At 43.1% G+C, this 24988-nt stretch overlaps 1 protein-coding gene across 1 annotated transcript in view; it reads right to left on the bottom strand.

The window, feature by feature from the left end:
- Positions 1-24988, bottom strand: part of CACNA1H (calcium voltage-gated channel subunit alpha1 H) — a 416322-nt gene that overhangs the window by 53591 nt on the left and 337743 nt on the right. The window contains exons 11-20 of the mRNA XM_036737928.1: positions 24600-24785; positions 24084-24201; positions 19269-19424; positions 18629-18719; positions 14718-14926; positions 8224-8640; positions 6218-6318; positions 4301-4424; positions 3357-3425; positions 2240-2424 (exon numbers count right to left, since the gene is read on the bottom strand). Of these exons, the coding sequence (XP_036593823.1) occupies positions 2240-2424; positions 3357-3425; positions 4301-4424; positions 6218-6318; positions 8224-8640; positions 14718-14926; positions 18629-18719; positions 19269-19424; positions 24084-24201; positions 24600-24785 (1656 nt within the window). The remainder of the gene's footprint in view (positions 1-2239; positions 2425-3356; positions 3426-4300; positions 4425-6217; positions 6319-8223; positions 8641-14717; positions 14927-18628; positions 18720-19268; positions 19425-24083; positions 24202-24599; positions 24786-24988) is intronic.

Below are 24988 nucleotides of genomic sequence, written 5' to 3'. Positions count from 1 at the left end.
TTGTGGTTAAGGCATTTCAGTCATGTCTGATTCTTCATGATCCCATTTGGGGTTTTCTTGGCAAAGATACTGGAGTAGTCTGCCATTTTCTTCTCTAGCTCATTTTACAGATGAGGAAACTGAGGCAAACTGAGTTAAGTGACTTGCCCAAGGTCATTCAGCAAGTACATGTCTGAAGCTGCATTTGAACTCACGTCTTCCTGAGTCCAGGCCCAGCACTCTATCCATTGGGCCTCCTAGCTGCCTAGTCATTGCTATTGTCTTGCAATTCAGACCTGAGCACTGATTGACTGTTCTGTTAAGTTAGTACATTAACTTCAAAAGAAAATTCCCTTTTAAAGCAAAACACAAAGGACAAAATACCTATGTACTTCTTATACCTCTTAACTGACACTGTCTCCTCTGTTGTATTTAAAATTTTTGAATTAAATACTAGTTTTGCTGGTTCCTCCTAGTTCATCAGACCTTTCTCTGAGGATTCAAAAGTTTAGAGTTTCCCCTATGAAACAAGGATGTTAGATTAGATCTTTAAAGTCTTTTTAAGGTCTGCCATTCTATTTTTCTGGAGTGACTATTAACAGACACTGTGTCACCACTGGCCATTAGGCAGGGGTGTGCTGCAAAATATTTAACAACCAGCACTCCAAAACAAAAAGCATGCATGATACACCGTTAACAGATGCTATTTGTGTCACCACTGGCCGTTAGGCAGGGGTGTGCTACAAAATATTTAACAACTAGCTCTCTAAAACAAAAAGTATGTGTGATACACATTTCTTTATCACTTGCTTCAGTCTAGACAATCAACAAAATAATTCAACCCTGATCTGTAGCATTTGTGGATTTCTGAAGTGTAAATGCTCACGCTGAAAATTTAACAATTGGCTCTTACAAGCCAGTCCAGGCTGGGTCCATTAGATCCCTGGCATTAGATAGAGCCAGAGATTTCTGGGGACATCGACCTCTTAAAGATCAGCTCAAGAGGGCTACTCTCCAGAACTCAGGGTTTGGAAGGGGCCTTTTGAGATGGGTTAAATATTCTAAGATGACCCTGGGGACTGAGCACGGAACATGAGGCATCTGGCCCATTTTCCACAATGCCCATCCAGTGTTCTTGTGCTCACCAACTCATTCCTACTACAGTGTGAAGCAATAAAGGCTCGGTGGACTTCCTTAGCAGGCACAACTCTATGCCCATATGGGTCTATTAAAGGTGAAAAAGGATGACTTTGTAAGAGCAGAATTTCAGTCCAGTTGGGGAGATATTTGCAGGAGAGAAGGCACTCCTAGTATCCCTCATATCACTGCCTTATTTTATTTGCATGTAAGGCTGACCCTTATCTCAATGTCTTGGCCTAGTCATTGGGTAGTTAATTGACCAATGAACATTTGTTAAGCACTTATCATATCCCAGGCACGGTGCTAAGTTCTGGGGATACACAGAAAGGCAAAAACACCTGCTGCTGCTCTCAAAGAGCTCACATTCCAGTAGGGCGTACAACATATAAATAAGCAGGTAGGTCTAAGCTACCGACAGTGTAGATAGAAGGGAGCTTTAGGGAGGACGGATCTGGGAGACTGGAAAAGGCCTTCTGTAAAGGTAGCATTTGAGCTGGTTTCTGAAGGAAACTAGGGATGCTAAGAGGTAGAGGTGAGGAAGGAGAGCAGTCCTTTGGTCAGCCTTGCCAACAAGGAGTAACTAGCAGCAGCTAGGTGGCAGAGTGGATAGACTATAAGACTTGAAGACAGGTAAGACCCAAGTTCAAATATTCCCTCAGACACTTACTAGTTTTATGACTCAGGATAACTCATTTAAATCTCAGCCTCAGCTTTCTTATCTATAAAATGGGGATAACAATAGCACTTATTTTGCTGAATGGTTATGAGTCAACGTATGTAAAGCATTTTGCAAACTTTAAAACATTATATAAATGCTAGCTATTTAGTGATGGTTCTGTCTCAAATCATTCTACTTCAGGCAAATAAACGTGTGCCTGACCCTCTTTCCTTTTATTTCTTCTGGTTGCCCTTAGGGGCCCTGAACTGGCCAGGAGACAAGAAGGAGAAGATGGAGACAGAATGAAAAGGCTTGGATAAGCCGTATAATGGGCCATGTACCCTTGGATAATTGAGAGCCGGCTGCAGGAAGGGCTTTCTTTGGATACCATTCCCAATGGTATAATTCCATCCTGTATCCAGTCCTACTCCGTGGGGACAGATTCTGGAACCCATTACATACCGAAGTGGCCTCAGTGTCCTCAGCAATCGCAGGACCCGGAGGATGCCCAGGATCTTGGCCCCACCCGCTGAGGCCATGGAGACAATGATATCGATGATGGAGACAAAGACCAGCAGCCCATCCAGCACATTCCAGCTGCTCTGCAGGTAGCTGTTCTCCCCAGAGAAAAAGCCCAGGGCCACCACCTGGGAATGGAGCCACACATACTGTCAACTCAAGAATGTCATTGAGGGCATACTATGCGCACAGCCTTGTGGGAAGCATTTACTGGATGCTAACTGCATATGCAAGCCTTATTTATGTCTTACCTATCTTTGTGTCTCCCCTAGGGTCTAGTTTGAGTCCTTACACATAATAAGAGGAAATGGGATGGTCAAAGGAGCTTTGGACTCAGAGACAAGAGGCTTGAGTTGAAATCTCAGATCTGAAACTTATGACTTGGGTGGCCATGGGCCAGCTGTTTCACCTCTCTCAGCCTCAATCAATTCATCTGTAAATTGGGGATACAGATGCTTGCGCTGTCTGCCTCAAAGAATTATTGAATGGAATGTACCTTGTACATTTACAGAAGAGTAAGCTCTTACTAGGTGCTTAATAGATGTTTGTTGAAATGAATGAATGGATAGATGGATGGATGGCACCCTGTGGTGGACATGAGGGGTATACCAAGATGGATTACTCATCTTTGGCCCCTACCCTCAGGAATCTTATAATCTAGTAATGGACATGAGACATCAATAGCTAGCATTCAAGACCAGGGGGAGGCATCGCAGGGAGACTTCAGAGGAAGAACAGACCCCTTCTGGTGAGGGGGAATAAGGGAAGCTTTCAGAGAGATGTTGGTGCTTGAGCTGGGTCTTCAAGAACAAATAGGTAAGTAGGTGAAGCATTGCATGGGGAGGAAATTTCAGGGCAATGAATGGTGGATCTGGAGACAGTTGGACAGATACATGGAGGCTTTGGGCTATTCTCTAGACTCTTTGGAAACCATATGCCATGTTTACTAGGTTGCTGAGCAAAAGCCATGCTGAACCCCTCCCCCCAGCCTCCCCACTTCCTACCCCCTTCCTTCTCTGTGCCCTCATCCAATCAAAAAGAAAACCTTGATGCCAGATACCTTCACCATCATTTCAGCCACAAAGATCGCTGTGAAGATGTAATTGGAAACACTCAGGAAGACCCGCTCCTGTAAGGAAGGGACATGACATGAGGATTCCTGACAGCGGGGACCCAGGGGAGTAGCAGGCTGGGGCTACACTGACCCTTAGTAAATGGGAAATTGGGGAATTCACGGTTTACCCTTCTAAGGGCAGAATGTCTCCAAGGGGGAGGATATAGTTGAAAAAATCCTAGACTTTGAGCTGGGATATTTATATTAATTCTCATTCTTCCACTGACTTTATTTGGGGAGATCTCTACCCCCAGATGTCAGTTTCCACATTTGTAAAATGAGTGTGGACACATTAGACTAGAGAATATTTAAGGTCCCCTCCAGCTTGGACATTCTTCCATTCTTTGATCATCTGAGCTGCCCTCTCAGTGACTCTCAGTAAAGCCACCAGCTGCAGGGTCATCTCTGCAGGGTGACAGAGACCTACATTCAGTGGGAACAGGCAGTGCTGACAAATCTGTCTGGGCCATTCAGGAGTAATTCTTCTGCTGGATAACTTGACCATGCCTGAGCCATTTGCCTGGATAGTTCAGACAAGCCAAAACCCATAATGAGGGAAGGTCTGTTTGTGTGTGTATGTGTGTTTTTGAAGGGCAGGGGAAGAGAAACCATCCTACTTTCTATAGGAAAATCAGTTAACCCATAAGGATACATTAAGTGTCTGGTGATACAAAGACAAAAATTAAATAGTGCCTGCCCTCAAGGAACTTATGTTCTATTCCCTAGATCTTTCTTCCTTCTCAAGACAAAGAACTGTTGCCTCCTGGAAGATGAGATTGTGGCTATTGCCAAGGTTACTTTCAGGTGAGTTACAAATTGAGCCCAGGACTGAGAGTTGGTGAAAGAGGGGGCCTTCTTCTTGGCCGTTGGGGTGGTATGGAGATACTTACCGTGCTGTTGGGATCAATGTCAGGTCGCTCCAGGGCTATTGTGATGCAGTTGAGAAAGATGAACACCAGGACCACATGGTCAAACATCTTGTGGGCAATGACCTTCTGACATGTGACCCGGGCCCTGGGTGGAGCAAAAAAAAACATTCAGGAATCAAGGAGGAACATATGGCCTCAAAACCCAATGTTACCTGCAAATGAGTTCTCTAATGGAAACAGCTCTGAGTTGGGGGTTACCGGAGCTGTGTTTTAGTCCTGGTTTATCACTAACTCTGTGAAACTTGATGTGAATCCCTCCCCTTGCCTGAGCCTAAATGAAGTTTACTCATCTGTACAAGAAGTTTGAGTAAGCCATGCCTGCCTCTCTCCCAGGGTGGTGCCAACAAGATAATGGCTCTGGAAAATGTAAAGCATGTCCCACAGCGGGGAAGGGGTACAGCCAGGCTTTGACCCCAAGTGTTCTGGCTCCAAAGCTAGTGCTCTCTCCATGATGACATGCTAGTGTCATGCCAATGGTTGGATTTCAGGTACAGGTCAGCGGTGGTGGATGTGGAGAATGTTGGGGGTGGTATAAGGACCTTCTCAGGGCTTCCGGTATCCTTCCTATGGATTTATGGAGAATGAGATGCCTTTAAGGTGATGAGTGAAAGTGGTCGGATTCATTGTGCGAACTAGTCTTTATTTTAGTGTAGCTCTGCTACTAGAGAGGAGGGGAAAAGGAAGGGCATAAATACTTATATAGTACCTACTATGTGCCAGGCACTGTGCCTTTTAAGCTTTTTACAAATATCATCTCATTCGATTCTCACAACAACCCTGGGAGGTAGGTGCTGTTATCATCCTCATTTTAAAGTTGATAAAACTATGACAAACGGAGGTAAGGTGTCTGAGCTAATAAGTGTCTGAGGCTGGAGTTGAACTTAGGTCTTTCTGACTCCAGGCTCAGAGCTTTATCTACTGCACCACCTAGCTGCCCCCAGTTTTATATATCCTTGCCTCTAAAATAAAAAAAAAGGCTGGGCTCAACAATCTCAAAGTCCCTTCCAGTTCCGGGAGCTTATGTTCCTTAGAACCTTAGTTCCTTCCAGCTTTGACATTCTATGTTCTAAGGTCCCTCCTACCCCTTCTTTGATCTATGATCTGAGTTCCCTTTCAGCTCTGACATTCAGTGTTCTCTATTCTGAGATTCCTCTGAGCGCTTACATTTTATATTTTATGTTCTGAGGTTACTTTCAGTTCTGATATTCTTTGTTTTATGATCTGAATTCCCTTCTGACATTCTACATTCTATTTTCCAAGGTTCCTTCCATCTTTAAAACCATCCTGAGTTCCACATTCTAAATTCCCTTTGAACTGTGATATTTTATGTTCTAGTTTCTGAGGTTCCTTTCAGTTCTGATATTTTATGTCTAATATTTTGAAGTCCAGTCCAACTCTACCATCCTGTGTTCCAAGGTCTCAGTTCTTTTTTGTTCTTGACATTCTATGCCTGATGTTCTGACATCTCTTTTGGCCATCATGGTTTACAATATATATGGCTCTTTGTGTTGTTATTATAAATATCTAGATATTTTGGTGGTATCGATATAGGAAGATGCTTGGGTGCAGCCTTAGTTAGTTCTCCGAACTATAGAAAGAAGAATCAAGTACTGTTTACCTTTGACTAGAGATGGGAGTACAGTATCACAGAGAGTGCTAGGGAACTTGTGGAAGCTGGCAGTGTCCTATGTGAGGCTTAGTGGCATAGGCGGGGGCTGGTGATCCTGGGGATGGGATTGGGCCAGTGCCATTTATGAGTTTCTAGAGGGCAGAGGTCATGCCTGCTTCTCATACCCCACAGGGCTACTTTTGAAGGTTGCTGTGCCCAGAAGAAGGCTCACTCACCACCATCTGCAGCTGAAGGGGGCAGCTTCTTACCGGTTCTGAGGTGAGAACATGTAGAAGGACCAGTCTTCATGGGTCTTACACCATTCTGGCTTGTAGGGTTCTAACATCTTTTTCAGTCGGAAGCAATAGCTCTGGAAGAAAAAGAACATTGAAGGATCATGAGATTTAGAGCTGGAGAAGATTTAATGGCTGCCTACCCCAAATCCCTTATTTGTCAGAGTGGGCCATCTCCAGTTGTCCTGACCTATGTCTCTCCACTGGACTCCAATGACTGGAGGAGAGAGTGAGGCTGATGACCTTGCACAGCCCTGCCTCACTTAAACCCAATTCACTTGCAAGTCAAGACATCACCCTCCTTGATGTCATTTGTCCTCTTCAAGAGTGAAGGATGAGCAACAATTTGTTAAAAGAGACCAAGAGAGGCCGAGGAACTCACCCAAAGTTACGCAGTGAGTAGTAAGGCTAGCATTCGACAGCAAGTCTTTGGGTTGCAAATATAGTACGACTCTCATCATACCTTGCTGCCTTTCATAAAAACATTTGCTCCTGGGGATAAGAGGAAATGGGGTTCCTTTTTCCACTTATGGATCACTAAACTTACCCTGCCCAATATATAGGTCCCAATGAACCCTCTCTTGGGAGCCCTTTAAGCTAGGGTCCTTGGGAGGGATTACAGAGGTAGGACAAATGAGGACGTTCCTTCCTGAGCATGGTGTGGTGGAGAGAGCACAAGCTTTGGGGCTAGGAGACTTGGCTCTGCCAGCTTTACCACAAATTTTGTGTGTGACCTTGAGAAAATCCCTTCCCGTGTGTGGCTTCCACTGTTTCATCTTCAAACTGAGGTCAGTCCAGACGACCTCTGAGGTTGCTTTAACTCACACGAGCCATCACTTTAGTTCAGGCCTTGTGCCTCTCCTCTAGACTACTGCAAAAGTCCCCTAATTGGCCTCCTTACAGCAATCTCTCCTTGCTTTGGTCTGTGATAGCATTAATACTAATAATGATAACAATAAATAGCATTTCTGTTGTGTTCTAATGTTTGCAAAGCACTTTACAGATATTTATTTCATCCTCACAACAACCCTGGGAGGTAGGTGCTATTATTATCCTTATTTTACAGATAAGGAAACTGAGGCAGACAGAGAGGGTTAGTGACTTGCCCAGAGTCACATAGCCAGTAAAGGTGTATGGCTGGATTTGAACTTGGGTCTTCCTGACTCCAGGCCCAGCGCTCGATCTGTTGGGCCACACAGCTGCCTATCTTCCACATAGTTGTCAAAATCCTTCTTAAGAGCAGACCTGACCATGCCTTACTCAATAAACTCCAGAGGCTTTCTGTTTTTTCTAGGATAAAATGTAAACTCCTCTTGGCTTTTAAAAGCTTTTCACAACCTTGTTCCAATATATTTTTTTAGCCTCAATTTACATTACTCCCAATCTCACATTCTGTAATCCAGCCAAACTGGCTTTCTCTCTACGTCCAACATGGCACTTCACTTTCAGACTCTGCATCTTTACACAAGCCATACCTCCATCTCCCCCACTTACCAAACCTGGAATACAGTCCCTCCTTGCTTCCTCCTCACAGAAACCCTTTCTTCCTTCATGACCTGACTCAAGAACTACTTTTTATGTGAAGCTTTTCTTGATTCGTTCAACTGGAGAGCCTATCCTTTGAACTATTGTTCAAAAGTATTGTTCAAGTATTGAACTATCTTTTATTTATTTATACTTCTCTTTATATTAATTTGCAACATAGTTACATCCCAAATAGTATGACTAATGAATCCCCTGAAATGGTTGTATATATTCGAATTCACATTATTCAAAGTTATAAGATGGTTTCAAGAAAAGTGCTTTGCAAATTGTAAAGTGCTGTGGAAATGTGAATTACTATTATTCTTATCAGCATCAGCACCAACAGCATCAGCATTAGCATCATCCCTTCACTTCTCTGAGAGATCCAGAGACTTCGGGAGTGAAGGAGACACCCTCACCCCCTACGTCCATGTGATCTGATGAGTGACCCAACTCACATCATCCATGTCATCATCATAGTCTGAAGGGTCCTCCTTGTGGCTGTCGATGCGTAGGAAGAACTCACTGGGCATGTGTACCATCTGTCCGTTGCAGTCCTGGTACTCCAGGGGCAGCAGAGCAGTTGGGCGAGGGGGCAGCCGTTGGAGCCCCTCTCGCAGGTCCAACGTGCTCCGGTAGTCCAGGGACTCGGCTCGGCGCAGTTGGGATGCCCGGCCTGCTGAGCCCGGTTTGGCATCATCTGACTCATCATCTGTGCTGCCTTTGCCCTCCCCGGAGAGTAGGGACTCGCGCTCCCCACATTGGCTCTTCTTCTTTAAGCTGGGCGCCCGGCCCAGGCTGTTCCAGCTGGAGCGCCTGCTGCCCCATGTACTATTGGGGCCCCAGTTGGCACAGGGAGAGCTGCGTAGGCTGGACTGAGAGACAGTCAGGGAAGGACATGACATGAGGGAAAACAATAATAAGAAATCAATGACATATGAAGTCTTTTGTAGATTGCAAAGAGATTTAGAGATTATAAATCTGTCCACAGTTTACAAAGCACCTTGCTATCTTCAAAAGGTTTAGAAATATAAAATCATAGGATTTAGGCATAGAAAGAACACAAGAGACCATTTAGTCCAGGGGTTCTTCACTCATTTAGTGTCCTGCACCCCTGTGGCAGTCTGGTGAAGCCTATGGACCTCTCCTCTGAATGATGTTTTTAAATTCATAAAATAAAGTATACAGAATTATAATGAAAAGAATTATATAAAAATGGTTCTGCCTGTCTCTCTTTTAAAAACAAGTCCATGGGCCCCAGATTAAGATCTAGTCTATTTTCTTTATCTTACGGATAGGGAAATCAGGTGACTATATAGTGCCCAAAGCACTATATAGTAAATAATAGAACTGGAATATAATTCAAGTTTTCTTAAAATGAATTCATCGCTCTTTTAACTGCATTATAACTTGTTGCTTCCTTAAGAGTTGATAACATTCTTTATAATTTACAAAATGTTTTCATATCTACCCTCTTATTAAATTCTCATAACAGGATTTGAATTTTGGTCTTTTGAGAGAAGTAGAACAGGGAACATCATTTCTACTCATCTCAGGAGGGGAAGCTCAAGGTCACATAATGAATTAATGACAGGCCTGGGTTTAGAACCCAGGGCAGAACTCCCAGTCTAAGTTACCTTGAATATATGAACATAAGATCACATGATCCTCTGTGGTTAGGCATGACGTAGGATCTCAAGTCAGACAAGGGCACTAAAGAGTAGTTTAGGGGAGGCCATACGGAAAAAATGGAAATAGAACAGGATTATTGCTCCTGGGAGGATTTGAGAAATTTCAGGAGGAGGAGAAAAAGGAGAAGAATTTTACCTAATGGAAGAGAAAGAATATGAAGGAAAGGAGGAGGATATAGATTCTAGGGCAAGGACAAGGGAGAATAGAGGAGCAGGAGGGGAAGAAAGAATAGAAGGAGGATAGAAGGGCTCTAGCTACAAGAATCAGGAGGAGATATAATGAGGAGAGGGAGGACTCAAGGGGAAGGAAGTTGGTAAGGTACAATAAGACAAGTTGGTAAGAGGCCACTAGGTGGATATGACTGATAAGAGTGTTGGATCCAAAATCTGGAAGACCTGAATTAAAATCTAACCTCAGATACTTACTAACCACGTGACCTTGGGTAAGTCACTTAACTTTTGTCTGCCTTGGTTTCCTCACCTGTAAAATGGGGATAATAACAGTGCCTACCCGCCCCCACCCCTGGATTGCTGTAAAGATAAAATGAAATACTATGTTAAAACACTTTGTACATACTAATTATTTTTGGCAGCAGTAGTAGTAAGAGAAGAGAAGGGAAGGTGAATATGGCTAATAAGATGCTAACAATGGTAAGGAGCTAAAAAAGAGAGAGAGGAAAGTGATATCTCTGGGTTGAAGACCCTCCTGGCATCTCATAGTTTTATATGATCATAGAGATGGAAGGTATCCTGGAGGCTGTCTTGTCCTGCTCCCTCATTTTCAAAGTGGGGACACTGAGGTCCAGAGAGATTAAGGAAATGACTCATGTCACATGGTTAGTGTCAGAGCTGGGATTGGAACCCAGTTCCTTGGACCCGCTGTGCCATGCAAGTCTATTCTGTTTGTCTCAGCTTCCGTGGGAGCAGAAGGCAAGAAACACAAAAGACTTCGGATCTCCCTTTCAGCAAGTCTGGAGAGCAGGGTGAATTTTGCAGTGATCTGAAAAGAATATGTGATACTTTTATTTCTGCCATGACTAAATGCCTCTTATCTTTGCTCAAAGTATAGGCTATTCTCCTTAGTAGAAAAGAAGATTAAAAAAAAAGATAAAGAGATTTGAGGCACATCTTTCTATTCTCCAGGCTATCAAGGAGAATGGAGTATTCTTTAAAAACAAAACAAGTAAAGAAAACAAATTAGAAGAAAAGCTTTTGTGTGAAAACAAAAAAGACAAAGGATCTTAAGAGGCTGAGGGGAATCCTGATACGTGTCTAGAGTTTGGGGTTTGGAGTCACAATGATAGAACATGATACAGAGAAGAAAGAGAAGAAAGCACATTGAATCCACATAGCTCAGCAATGCATATGAGTCTCTTCTTGAAGAGGAGGGAATTGTACCCTTTAAAGAGGAAGGAATTTCTTGTTATTTAAGGAATGACATGTATCCACAAGATGAGCAATCATCCAATAAGAGTCAGAGGAGGAAGAGGGGAGCAGAAGCAGTTGGTGACTCTCTGATGAGGGATGATGAGGCAGATATTTGTCAGCTTGACAATAATAATAAAGAGATTTCTCCCTACACCATATATCTTGAGTATTATGGGGAATTTTCTAAGCCTCATCATACCTGATGACTACTGCCTAAATCCGATGATTCACCTAGGCGCAAACTTACAGAATAAATCCGGAGAACACTGTTGAAGATTATGAAGTCTTAAGCAAGAATCTGAAGAGCTTAGAGACAGAGGAAAGAAGCCATCCACAGCTTGGAATGATACCATTAACACTTTCAGGAAAACAGGTAGGAGAAAGGCCTGATCCTGGACAGATGCCTGGAGAAAATCAGTCGAAAGCATTTACTATGTGTCAAGAACTGGACATTCAAAGAAAGCCAACTTAAGAAACATTAATTAAGTGCCTACTATGTGCGAGGCACTCTGCTGGCAGTCCCTGGCAAAAAAGGGCAGAAACAGTCCCTGCCCTCAAGGATCTCACATTCTAAAGGGAGAGACAACATGGCCAAAATTGTACATGCAAGATAGGTACAATGCAAATGCAAAATAATCTCAGAGGAAAGGCACAGGTAGTATTTTCCAAATGTAGACAGACTTTAGAAGAAAAAGGCATTTTGGGATCGAACATTTGGGATGTGAACAGCTGGTTAAAAGAATAGTCTTTAAGAATAGGATTTGAAAACAAAAAAAGAAAGGGATTTGGACTCCAGGAACATGGTTTAAAACATTGAAGGATGACAGGCTCATTGGCAAGGATAAAGTTCACCTAATGAGGGCTTATAAGAATGGCTTTGCTTAACTGTTTCTTCTTTAACAACTTGACTACTATGGAAATAGGCTTTATATGACTGCGCATATATAACCTATATCAAAATGCTTATTGTCTTAGGGAGGGAGGGAGAAATTTGGAACTCAAAATTTTATTAAAAAATGAATGTTAAAAATTGTCCTTGCGTGTAATTGGAAAGAATAAAATACTATAAAAAGAATGGTTTTGCTTGAAGACTGGCAAATCTAATCAGAAGGCTTCAAACTGAAAAAGAGGGGATAGAGAAGATTGCTTACATACTGTAGATCCTGTAACCTAAATACTGTGGGGAGCAGTTGCAATGGAGGAATAGCAAAGACAAGCCAGGAAATTCACCAGACACAAAATTCAAAATAGGAGTCCACAGCAGTAAAACCCAGGATATCATCTCTGTCTACACAGAGAGTAGGGTAACAAGCAAGATGATGCGAAATTGTGGTGCAAGGAGGCAAACTGGATCTCATCACTGAGACCTGATGGGGCTACAGTGTAGCTCTGAAAGGATTTACTGCATTCAGAAGGAACAGGATAGGTAAAAGCCTGTACCAGGCTATCGACCAAATATATTATCAATCTGCTTTTTGTTTCTAATGACTTTATATTATAATACTGTTTGGCACTGGAGTGCAAATAACATTGTTCCTGGTGAGTTTATAGACAAACATTGAGTCTGGGTTTTTATCCCTATCAAATAATTACAAAATAGAGTATATTCCTGAAAGGCTTTAAAACCGTCTTTTGACAAATCCTTAGGGGGCAGTACTACTGATAACATTACAGGAGATACCGGTTATAGCAGTGCAGGGCTGTGGTTCTTTAAGTTATTCAGACAGAGTTGCATTTAACTCCTGTCTAATTCTACCCTGTGGGTACCCTGGTGCAGCGTGGATGGGGAACTCGTTATCTGGAGACCTGCCACCACTCTCTCTATGCCCAATCACAACAGGTGACAGGGTTCTGACTGGCTTTAATGATCATTTCATCCTTCTACAGATGCAGGAACCAATGACGAAAACTTCCATCCTGGATCGGATTTTCACCAACAAGGAAGAACTGGTCGATGCAATAGAGATGGTGGGAACCTTTGAGGAAGATAACCATGCCATAGTAAACTTTTTGACAGAAAAGGAGGAGAAAGTTGGACATAATCTGACTTGCCTCCCAGGTTTGGGGTGGGAGGCAGGAGCCAATTTCAAAGGATTCAGAGAAAGGAAAGGAAAGATGCCATGGCCTACAATTTTACAGGGGAAGCCAAGTCCAGCAGATATGGGCGACTTTTAAAAATGAAATTCTGAAGACAAGAGAAATAATTCCTTTGAGGAAGAAAACATGGTGTTATCTAGAGAGAGTGACGTAGATTCAAAGGGATCTCCTCTACCAACCTAAATTAGAAAAAAAAGATATGCAGAAGTAATGGGAGATAACAGAAAGAATATAAAAGTGAAGCAGTTCTGTAAGGATAGTGATAAGTGAGTGATAAGGGTAGTAATGAAACTCAGAATGAACTGAGGTTGGCAAGGGAAGTTAATGACAACAGATGTTTTTAAAACTATACTAGGTGGGGAGGAGCAGTTGGCTGGAACAGTGGATAGAACACTGGCCCTGGAATCAGGAGGACCTGAGTTCAAATCTGGTCTCAGACATCTACTAACTGTGTGACCCTGGGCAGGTCACTTAACTCCGATTGCCTTCAAAAAAAGAAGAAAAAAATATACTGGGGAAAAGAGGAATATCAAAGAATGGACAGAATACTGGGCCTGGAGTTAGGAAGACTCCAGAGTTCAAATCTGTCCTCAGACACTCACTAGCTGTGTGCCCACCTTCTCCTTCTAGCCTTGTTGCAAGGCACAGATAAGTGTCTAGCAGGCAGCAGCCAAACAGTAGTTGTCCATCTGCATATGTCATGGGTGAGAACAGGGCATGTCTAGGGCCTAGGAGGGAGGAGAGAACTCTATCCCTCATTGATGAGTTTACCACCAATTTGCAATTTGTGACTAAGTAGACCTTCTGGGGGGCGGAACTCGACTTTCCACAAGCACACCTTGTCTTCAGAGTGCAAGCTAACAATAGGGTTACAGGTAGGGAGAGGTACTGAGGTCTTGGGCTGCAAACTGGTTCAGAGTTAAGGTTAGATTGGGTTGGAGTTCAGTCTAAGGGCAGGTTTAGGATTATGGTTCCATTAAAAGGAGCAAGCTCTGGAGCAAGGTTAGGACAGCATTAGGGACAAGACTAAGGTTAGGAGTTTAATCAGTTTTGCCAGAAATAATCTTTTTAGAGCAGTGGTTCTTAAAGCATGGTCTGGGGGACGCTGGGGGTCCTTGAGACCTTTGCAAGGTATCCATGAGGTTAAAATTATTTTTATAATAATACTAAGATATTTTAATATCTAAACTGGTAACTATTAATAGATAAAACTCACATAGAAGCTCTTTGGAGGATGCTCAATAATTGTCAAGAGTATAAAGGAGTTCTGAGACCAAAAAGTTTGAGCACTACTAATTTGGCGCACCTCCATCTCTGCCCCAGCCCATGTTTTCAACTTTTTCCCAGTGTTCCATGCAGATGGTGTGTGCAATCCCACACCACCTTCCTTCTTTAGTTCTCCAATGATTATTGGTACATTTGGGCTGCATAGTTCCTCTCTTCTTCTCATGCAGTTCAGGCTGGTATGGCAGTGGTTTCATCTGCCCTTAGCTCAGACCCACTGAAGATAGTTAAAGCAGCCTGTCATCCTCCTTGTAGTGGTGGCTAAGATTGAGACAAGATGTCCTAGGGTCTGTGATTTCTCACAGAAAATGGGCAGCGGATAAACAAAGTACTTTGCAAGTGAAGCATTTCTGTGTAAAGGCTTTATCAGAAGCCCAACATTGGCACTGGGCTTCGAGGCAGGAGAGTAGAGAGCAATGGGTATATAGGCAGGAGAGAAGAGAGTGACCTACCATTGACTTCTGGTCATAGTGCTGGGGGTCCACAGAGACACTGCTGCCTCTGCGTGAGTCCAGCAGGTTGGGGACAGAATCCATATTGGGGGAGCTCTTGGGTGTCAGCATGGGTGTAGCTGCAGTACGCATGATGAGAGGTGGAGGCAGGCTGCCACGGCCCTCCAGATGCCCATTGGGTGTCATTGCCAGTGAATACATCTTCATCTCTGTAGATGAGAAGGATGGTGAGAACAGGGCCATAAGCACTTCAGGGAATTATGCTTGAATAGGGCTCTGGAAAGAGCAACGAGGCAGTTAATGAAAACAGAGGAAGGGAACCATGCCCACTCCCTATTTCCTCTGAGTCATGGGCTGGCTCAATTGGCAATGACAGTGCAGTATAGTAGGAAGAGTAGTGGTCTCAGGGTTATATGTACATTACCAGCTTTGAGTACTGACTCTGATGCTGACCAGCATTCTATCAGGGCTAGCCACATGTACTTAGATTTAGTCATTTCAATCATGTCTGACTCCCTTTGTGACCCCCTTTTTGGGGGGTTTTCTTGGCAGAGATACTGGAATGGTCTGTCATTTCATTCTCCAGCTCATTTTACAGATGAGGAAACTGAGGCAAATAGGGTTAAGTGACTTGCCCAGGGTCACATAGCTAGAAAGTGTCTGAGGCCAGATTTTAACTTAAGTCTTCCTGACTCTAGGCCTGGTGCTCTATCCTCTGTGCCACCCAGCTACCCATGTACACAGATAGGCATATATAAAAAGACAAGGTGATGAGAGGAAGGCACCGGCAAGTGGAGCTGATAAGAAATGGTTACAAGCAGAGTTATCACTTGAGCTGAGTTTTTAAAGAAACCAGCGACTCTGGGAATTGATGGAGAGGCCAGAGTGCATTCCAGGCATGGAGAAAGGGCCTGGAGTGTTGTGTGTAAGGAACAGGATGACGGCCAGTTGGCCTGGACCACAGAATGAGTGAAGAGGAGTGTGTACGATAACAGGTGTACTAAGGTTGGAAAGGCAGGTCAGGGCCAGGTTGTGTCCCATTGTGGCCTGTCTAGCTATTGTATGATAGTTTGATCAGCCAATGCCAGGGAATGTGATGGTACTGGACACGTGTTGGACACATGCTGTACTTCCTCCCTGCTGCTGATTCCATACAAGAAGAAAATCCAGCGCAGAGTGTACATGTCTGTACATGGAAATGTTCTGGAAATGCCAAGCACTCTGGAAGCCTCCCATTTTATCTCCTTGCCTTTCTATAGGGAACAAGAGATAGGGATTGGGCCTGGAATTTCATTAGTCTATGAGATGCTTGAGTAAGGAAACTCCTACCAACATTGGTTGGCACCTTCTTTGCAACTCCTAGCTAAGAGCGAACACTGGGCTGATGTGTCAGAAGCAGAATTGAGCTCAGATTTTTCTATCTTTGAGAATGCCTCTAGTGTGGCATTATGTGACTCTACCTCTCAATTAGTCATATTCACTTTTAATTAAAACTGTAGAAGAAATAGCCCTGTTCTTGGGCCCCAAAGACATCCTAGATTGGAGTTTTGGCTTTGGCTCTTATACCAGCTGTGCACTAATTAATTGGGTCTCTGGTCATCATTCTCATCTCCCCACCTCCAGAACCTTAAGCAACACCCCGGGACATTAAACTCTTATAGATGCACTTTTAGTCTTACCTTGTCTAAAATGAAGTCTTTCTACCTCTTCCTAGTCTTTTGCACAACTGCCCCCTTTTCTATTCCCCCTGTTTTCTACCTTCCCCCAGGTGTGGTCTCTCCCCTATTAGAATATAAACTCTTTGAAAGTGACTATTGTCCTTGTTTGTATTTGTAACCTCAGGGTTTAGCACAGTTCTTGGTACATAATAAGCTATCAATAAATTCTCTGTCTGTTTATCTATTCATCTATTAAAAAATCTCAGGTGGGTTGAGCTCTGAAGTCAGACCAACTTGCATTTGACCTCCGGATAACATGTTAGATGCCCTCAGTTTAGATAAAGCCAGGACGAGGATGTAGCTGGTCATTCTCCCAAGGCAGTGATGGCTATTTGATGAGGTTTGGCCTAGAGGGGAGAGGTCAATGCGAGTAGCCCAGATGACCTGATCAGCACCACTGTAATGAGATCTCATTGGAAGCAATCTTGGAGATGAGGAAAGCCCACCACTGGGTGCTCTGTCCAAAGCAATATAAATTTTGATTGCTCACATAGATACCCTCTTGTGGGTGCTCTGTCTAAAGGAATATAAATTTTAATTGCTTACACTTCTCAAGATATCTTGGGGCTTGGAGGCTAGATTTTTTTCTACTTCCCTACTTATTCTATATTTTTTCCCTTTGGTCTCACGTAGTTTTCATTTATGCTTTTATGAAATATAGGTCTGGAAAACTGGGCTTTGATAAAGTCCATTGAGATTCAAATGGAGCTACTTGACTATGCCTTAAACCCAAATCACTCTGGCTCTCACTGATTGGCCAACAATATGTCCCAGCCCAAGCCTCACTAGCTCACTGTTTAATTTTGGTGGCTTAGAGTGAAGGTAAATACCAATTGTTTCTGTTTTGGCCAGAAACTCTGACGTCTTCCCCTCCCAGACTGATTCTTTTGAGAAGGTAAACTAGGCCATCTTTTACCTCAATCCTTACCTATCCTTTAATGGCTGAATAAGTGTTCCCTCACACAAACTGAGACCTGGGAAAGACCTTAAGCTTAAAAAGGCCAAGGTCTCCCACTACACCGGGGGCATCACCAATCGTCCTGACCTATATCTTGCCACTGGACTATGAATGACTCTGGAGAAGAGAGTGAGGCTGATGATCTTGCACAGCCTTGCCTCACTTAAATCCAAATCACTTGCAAGTCAAGATATCACCCTCCTGATATCATCGGTCCTCTTTGAGAAGGAAGGATGGACAACAACAACAGATTTATCTGCCTTCCCCAATAGGGGTAAAAGGACTGGGAAGAAGTCAGGAAGTCCTAGTGGCTATCCACTACTACCTCTGAAATGATCACATTAAGTCCCTTCCTGGATCAGGATTTCACTTTTGTCTCATGGATGACAGAAGATTTAGGCAATAAGGTATAATGAGTAGAATGTTGGATTTAGAGTCAGAAGGACCTGGGTTTGGATCCTGCCTCAGCTGCTAGCTGCGTGACTTTGGGCAGATCCCTTAACCTCTCTGAATCTCAGTTTTCTCATTTGTAAAATGATGGGGTTGGATTTGATGACCTCTAAAGTCCTTTTCAACTCTACTTCTACGATCCCATAATCCCATGACAACAAGTCTTCTCCCTGCTTGGTATTTCAATGACCTAGATTTGACATTAGTTATAAAAGAGGTTTCTGGTTATTGGTTAGGAAGAATCCCACCCACTGACACCAGTGGATAGTCCTCTCTTACAAAGCAGCCAAGGTCAACAAGCCATGTCAGTGTCTGATTTCAGAAAATATTCAAATGCAGTCTCCCAGATTTTCATTTAGCCCCACAAGACCAATGAGAAATTACTTTCCCTAGAATGTTTTGGGTTTGAGTCTTAGCTCTGTTATGAATTTGTAGTGTGACCCTGCGTAAGTTCCTTCCCTGGTGCTCAGTTTCTCTTTCTGTAAAATAAGGGGATTGAGCCATATGATGTCTAATGTGTCTTCTAGATTTGAAATGTTCTATGTTCTAAGGCTTCTCCCAGTTCTGATAGACCATGTTCTATGTTTTAAAACTCTTTTGCAGATTTTCTATTCAACTAACTTTGTTCTCACTGTCATAAATCCTTTTTATCAGAAGCGAAAACTTTGCCTAAAACTATGCTAGGCACTGTGATGTGGACAGGGCATTTTTTCATTTTTCAGAGTCCCTCACCTATAACTTCCCAGGCCTTTCTCTACATCTCATCAATCCCTAAAGAACTATACCTGTGGCACGTAGGTCTCTCAGTTTTTCAAAATCTTCCTCGAAGTTGGCAGATGTCTTGTCCTCATCTGTGTCAGATCTATTTGCATCCCCCTGCCAACCAAGAAAAGCAGGAGTTATTAGCTTCATGCTTTGTTTGGGATGTCAAAGAGCAGGAGAATGGGACTGGTTGGACAGATAAAATGACTCTGAATCCAGCAAGTGTCTTCTAAGCACCTACAGATAATTGGGTTGAGAGAGATCAGATTTGGTCCCTGCCCTCAAGGAGTTTACATTCTTGGTGGATAGACAAAGTCAGCCAGTATGGCTATAGAGCAATGTATCCATTAGGAGGTGGTAAAAAGCAGGGAGGAGGACCAGGAGTTGTTATGTTATATTGGTAGATTGGGAAGATGGGAGAGATTGACTGGGGAAGCTTACTGGAGGAGATGTAAATCCTTGCCATAGCCCCAGCCTGAACCCCAGCTCCGGCCCCAGTCGGGGACTAGTCTATTGGCTATAGGGGTTCCCACATGCAAATCCATGGCCTTGTATATCCATCTATCTATATCTACATCTACATCTATATCTATTTAGAGATATATGTAGATATGAGGCTCTAGGATGGGACTTGTCTGCTTGTCCCCATTTCCTGCTCCTCACCTCTGCCTGGAAGCCCTCCACCAGGATGGCCACCAATAGGTTGAACAGCACGTAGTTGCCGAAGGTCATCAGGGCCACAAAGTAGAGAGCAGCCCAAGAGGAGGTGGAGGCCATGCCATTATAAAGCACAACATTCCAGTCTTCTTGGGTGAGAATCTGTGAGTAGATAGAGAATGATTTCCTATGTTGCTTTCCTCTTTTCCCATTTCTCTTCTCCCATAGAACCAATGGATCACTTTTTGCATGGGTGGCAAACTAACAAATTGACTTTGAACCCAACAAGAGTTAACTGAGGCTCCACAAAATCCTTCCTAAATATGGGCTGACATTGCTCTAGCTACCGCCTCACCCTCTAAACCAAAGGATATCCCCCATCCCCACCCAAACCCCCACCATGGGCTGCTGTGGATTTCCTATTTAAAGCAGAGTTAATAGAGTTAAAGAGAAGCTAAAGAGTTGATAACAATGGTTAATCAATTGATTTAACTTCATTCCATTCAACAGAAATTTATATTTATACTATGTCTAAAGCATTGCTTTAAATATTGAGGCTGTTAAGAAAAAAATGAAACACCCCTGCCCTCAAGGAGATTATATTCTGCTGGGAAGATAAATACACATATTATTTGAAGGGGAGAAAGAATCTCAAAAATTTGGGGGAGGGGAAGATTAGAGAAGGCTTCTCGTAGGCAGCACCTAAAGTGAGCCTTAATCATTCTTAAAAGAAAGGTAAGAAATTGGAGAGGGGAAGTACATATGAGGCAAGGGGGAGAGAGAACCTGTGTGAAGATATGGAGATGGGAAATGGAGTGCCAGATTCGGAGAATGGCTGGTAGATTAATTTGACTGAAATGAAGAGTGCATGAAGGGAAGCAATGGCCTGGAAACATAGAGAGGTCACAGAGGGCTTTAACTGCCAGTCAGAAGAGTTAGTATTTTATGCATGAGGGGAAAAGGAGCTACTGAAGGTTTTTTGAACATGGAGTGGTGTGGTCAGATCTGGGCCCAACGGAAATTATTTTGGCCTCTGTGTGGAGAAGAGATAGTAAAAGGGAGATGAGGAGCAGAGATGTACTGGGCTAATGCAATAGCACTGGAGAAAGGTAATGAGGATGTGAGCCAGGTGAGCAGCCATGGGAATGGAGAGAAGGGGACCAAGATACATGGAGGCTGAAGAGATAAGACTTGGCAACTGAGTGGAAATGGAGGGTGAAGGAGAAGGAAGAGTCAAGGATTATTGGGGTGAAAACATGGATGACTGGAAGAATAGTGGTGCCATCAACATGAAGAGGGAAGTTAGGAGGAGAGGTGGCTTTAAGAAACAAGAGAATGAGTTCCATTTTGGACACATTGAATCCAAATAATTAGCTAGAATTGAAAAGGATAGTAGTAACATTGTAGAGTCCACAGATCAGAAAATAAAAGTGCATAAAAAATCGTTTCTTTACACTTTATATGGCCCCATATTGGGGGCTTGAAACTTAAATATCTAAAGAGCTGTCATGGAGGGAAAGGAACAGACGTGCTATGCTTGATCCCAAAGAGTAGAATTATGACCAGTGTGGAGTGAGATGAGAGAGAGGTAAATTTCTCCCTGCAACTCTAATAAATCTTTTTTCTCCCTACCCCTTCCTCTCCATTTTTCTCTTTATCTCTTCTTTTGTGTGACCCATATTCGCTTTGTGTCTTTCTTTCCTTCTCTATAGCTATCTGTTTCTGTCTGTCTATTCATCATTTTATATTCCACTAGCCTCCTCTGTGATGGAAAGAAGACCAGGAGTCAATGAGATCTGTCCTCAACTTCCTATGTTACTCTGGTCAAGTCACTTGAATTCTCTGGGTCTCAGTTTTCCCATCTATAATATGAGGAAGGGAAGAAAGTAGGTGATCATTAAGATCCCTTCCAGCTCTGATATTCTATGATTCTTTGTCTACTGATAGGGTCAGAGATGACATCTTCTTTCTCCACCATGGTACCTAACACAGAGATGAAGGCAGGAATATCTTGTTAATAAGTTAATTAACAATATTCTTTATATCTTAACAGGGCTATAGTTTGCAAAGCTATTCAGAGTAAATAGAGCATTTTCTAGTTTATAATTCAAATTTGACAAACACTCACTAAGTACCTACTACCTCTAAGTATAGGAAATACAAAGATTTTTAAAATGATAATTCCTGCCCTCAAGAAACTTGTATTTTATAGGAGGACATGACAGGTTCACACAAAAGTATAGCATATCATTGGGAATGAATGGGTTGAAGAAAAGATCTAGCCAGGGATGGGGAACCTGTGGCCTCGAGGCCACATATAGCCCTCTAGGTCCTCAAGTGCAGCCCCTTGACTGAATCCAAACTTCACAGAACAAATCCCCTTAATAATAACTAATGGGTAAAGTATCCTTGGAAGAGCTGAGGTTTGGGAGAACATTGATTTCTAGGGGTAGTATGTCATGGGAAACTTTGGAGAGGATCTATCAGCTTGTGAACCATAAAAGAGCTGCAAAGGTAGATATAAGGAGGGAACACGTTCTGAGAGATAGGCATGCTTTCCAGTTATAAGAGGCTTTTCATATATTCTCTAACAACATTACCTAAAAGCAGGCTGTGTATGGATGAAAACTCCCATTTTGGAGTTGAGAAAACTAAAGCCCATGTGGTGAACTTAAGGAAAAGGCAAGACCAGAATCCATCGTTGTCTCCAATTTCTCTCTACTATGCTACATCACCACCTTCACCTTCATCTCATGCCCTTGCAGTGGTGAATAGTGTTGGCTAGGATGGGGAAACATAAGTCACCTCTCTAGGCTCCTAGAAATGTGACTAAAGTATGGTCCCCAGTTGCTGATTGGTGGTCCCAATTCCACTGAGAGCCCAGCTTCCCTTGTAGGAAGGTGCCCCAGGGGGTGCACAAAAGCATGGAGTCCCAGAGATGGAAGGGACCTTAGAGATCATCATCCTGTTTGCCCAGAAAAAAACAGAAATCTCCTTCACTACATTCAAAAGCTGGACAACTTCTCAGGGATGCTTTAGACTAGAGGAAGTTCTTGACCAGGGATCAGATGGATTAGATGACCTTTGATATTCCTCTCAGCTCTGATTCTGATAGTGCAGTTCTGCAGTACTCATGATAAATAATCATGCAGGTTCTGCTTGAATGCTTCCAGACAGGGAACTTACTATTTTATGAGATCATTTGTTCTATCATTTCATACCTCTCATTATTAGAAAGTTCCCCTTTATTCTGAGCCAAAATCTGCCTCTCTCTCACCTCCTCTCACTCCACTGATTGTAACTCTACTCTTTGGGATCAAGCACAACACATTTGCTCCTCACCCTCCATGACAGCTCTTTAGATATTTAAGGACTAAGCCTTCCCCGAGTCTTTTCTTCTTCAAAGTAAATATTCCCAGTTCCTTCAACTACTTTTTATATCACATGGTTTTCCTTCCTCTCACCATTCTCATTGCCCATCTCTAGCTTGTCAAAGTCCTTCTTAAAATATGGAACCCAAAATCAGACAAAATATGGCAAATTGCCCGAACCAGGATGAGAAGCAAGGGAAAAGGGGAAGACATGTCATCCTTCCTTAACATGGTGACTGGCACAGAGTCAATACTGTTTCACTCATTTATTCATTCTTAAGCCTCCCATCCTTAGCAGCTTCTATCTCCAGCCCGGTCCCAGATGAGGCATAAAAAACAGTGGTGCTATGCCATAGCATGGTGGAAACCACCCTAGATTTAGAGTCTGGAGACTTAGGTTTGAATCTTTGATCCTACTTGTGAGAGCTATCTAATTGTGGTCATGTCACTTGCTCCCTCTGAGACTCAGTTTCTTCATGTGTAAAATGGGGATAATAATTGTATTACCTAATCCATAGATTTGTTGTGTGAAAACAACAATCACAATAAGAACCCTATGGAAGATTTAATTTTCTCTAGCTTGTCTTATTGTTGTCATTTGGCATTATAGCTTGGATACCTCCTCCATGATGAGTCAATGTATTTAGAGGTTCTAGTTCCTTATGTAAAAAGCTTGATATGTGGTTGATGGAAATTTTACGCTAATGTAAACCTCAGCTGGGAGAACATTTTTCTATTGAGAGCCATTGAACGAGTCTTCCCACTCCTGTATTCCCCCAATCAATAGAAGGTCTCACTCAAATTTTTATGTTTTTCTATGTTTCTAGAAAAGTTCATCTCACCCACATTTTAAAAAGATATATAGGAATATAAAACTTAAATGAGTAATTATGACAAATTTGAACAAATATATTTTCATTCAATTTATGGTTGAGTAACTCAAAGAGTGAATGAATGGAAAAAATAGGGAAAAAGAGAGAAACAAGGGTGTTGAGAGAATAAAGAAGAACAAGGAGAGGGAAGGAGTAGTGAGGGGAGCTGAGAAAGAGTGGAAGGAGACAGACAGAGGAGGGAAAGATATGGAGGCAAAGAGAAAGATTGAGAGAGATAGGGTGAGGGGAATAGGCAAAAACAGTTTTTTTCTCTTACAGGCATCTCTTTATTTGAGCTGTGTCAGAGTATGTTATCACTGATCATCAATGCCCCACTGAAATACAATATTACTAATTACCTATTGTTCCTAGCTCTTCAGCAGTTATAATCCTTAAAGCTAGGGGTACCTTTCTGAGTGAGATGACCACAGCAGCCCAGTATAAAGGGGGAGTTTGCTCTGGGCTGCAGCTCTGATGGTCTGGGAAGGAACGCCCTTGAGGGACAAAGGAAGTCAATCTAAGGCTGTGTATTGGGCTGGTTATGGCAGCCCTACCCCTGCTAAGGTCCTGAACTTTACCTGGAACACAGTGACAATGGCCCACAGCAAGGAGTCAAAGTTCTTCCTGTCCGGGACGGTGTCTCCAGTGTCAGTTTTCAAGCTGAACTTACACCCAAAGAGGTGCATGCCCAGGATGCTGTGGGTGAATGAAGTTGAGAGAGGCCAGAGCCATGTGTCAGTGTGGGATATTGGGGGGGGAAGGACACTCCCCAGCCAGGGACACTAGGTCATCAAGAACCCATGAAGAATGGGCCATCCCTCCCAATCCGTGGCTTTTCTCCTATTTTAATATTTACTCCAGGGCTTGACACACAATAGGATTTCAATAGAAACTGCCTGGTTATCTCACTATTTGTATTTGAGTCTCCTCTTTCCCAACCTCCCAAGAAGGCGCTCCCATGTGCACTCGCTCTTCCTTCTGCTTTCCCTGTGTCTACTCAGCACCATGGACAGCGAAACTCCCCACTTTTGGCTTCGGCTGAGCTGGGGGGAGCTGTGTGCAGGGCTGGGGTCAAGGCTGTGGGGAGAGGTTACCTAAAGATAAAGATGAACAGCATCAGCAGCATACAGAAGGTGGCCACGTTGTCCATGGTCTTCATCAACACCACCAGCTGTCGTCGAAGGGCTGGCATGAACCTTACCAGCTTCAGCACCCGAAGGAGCCTAAAGGTCCGGAGCACCGACAGGCCCCCATCTGACTGCCCGATAATTTCCCAGACACTTTTGGCACAAGGCACAGGGAAGAACATGTCAGAAAATTAGGTCCCCCTTCATCTATCTATCTATCTATCTATCTATCCATCTATCTATCTTTCATGTTATGGTTTGAGTCTCCTTCCTCTAAGAAGCCCAACTGGATTACTCCAGCCTTTCCTCTGTCTCCAAGTGTCCTAGGGGAAATTAGTGACAGATATGGGACTAGA

This window comes from Trichosurus vulpecula, chromosome 9 (assembly GCF_011100635.1).
Source record: "Trichosurus vulpecula isolate mTriVul1 chromosome 9, mTriVul1.pri, whole genome shotgun sequence".
Taxonomy (NCBI): Eukaryota; Metazoa; Chordata; class Mammalia; order Diprotodontia; family Phalangeridae; genus Trichosurus; species Trichosurus vulpecula.
The sequence above is the reverse complement of the archived record's forward strand: the minus strand, read 5'-3'. Positions and strand labels throughout refer to the sequence as shown.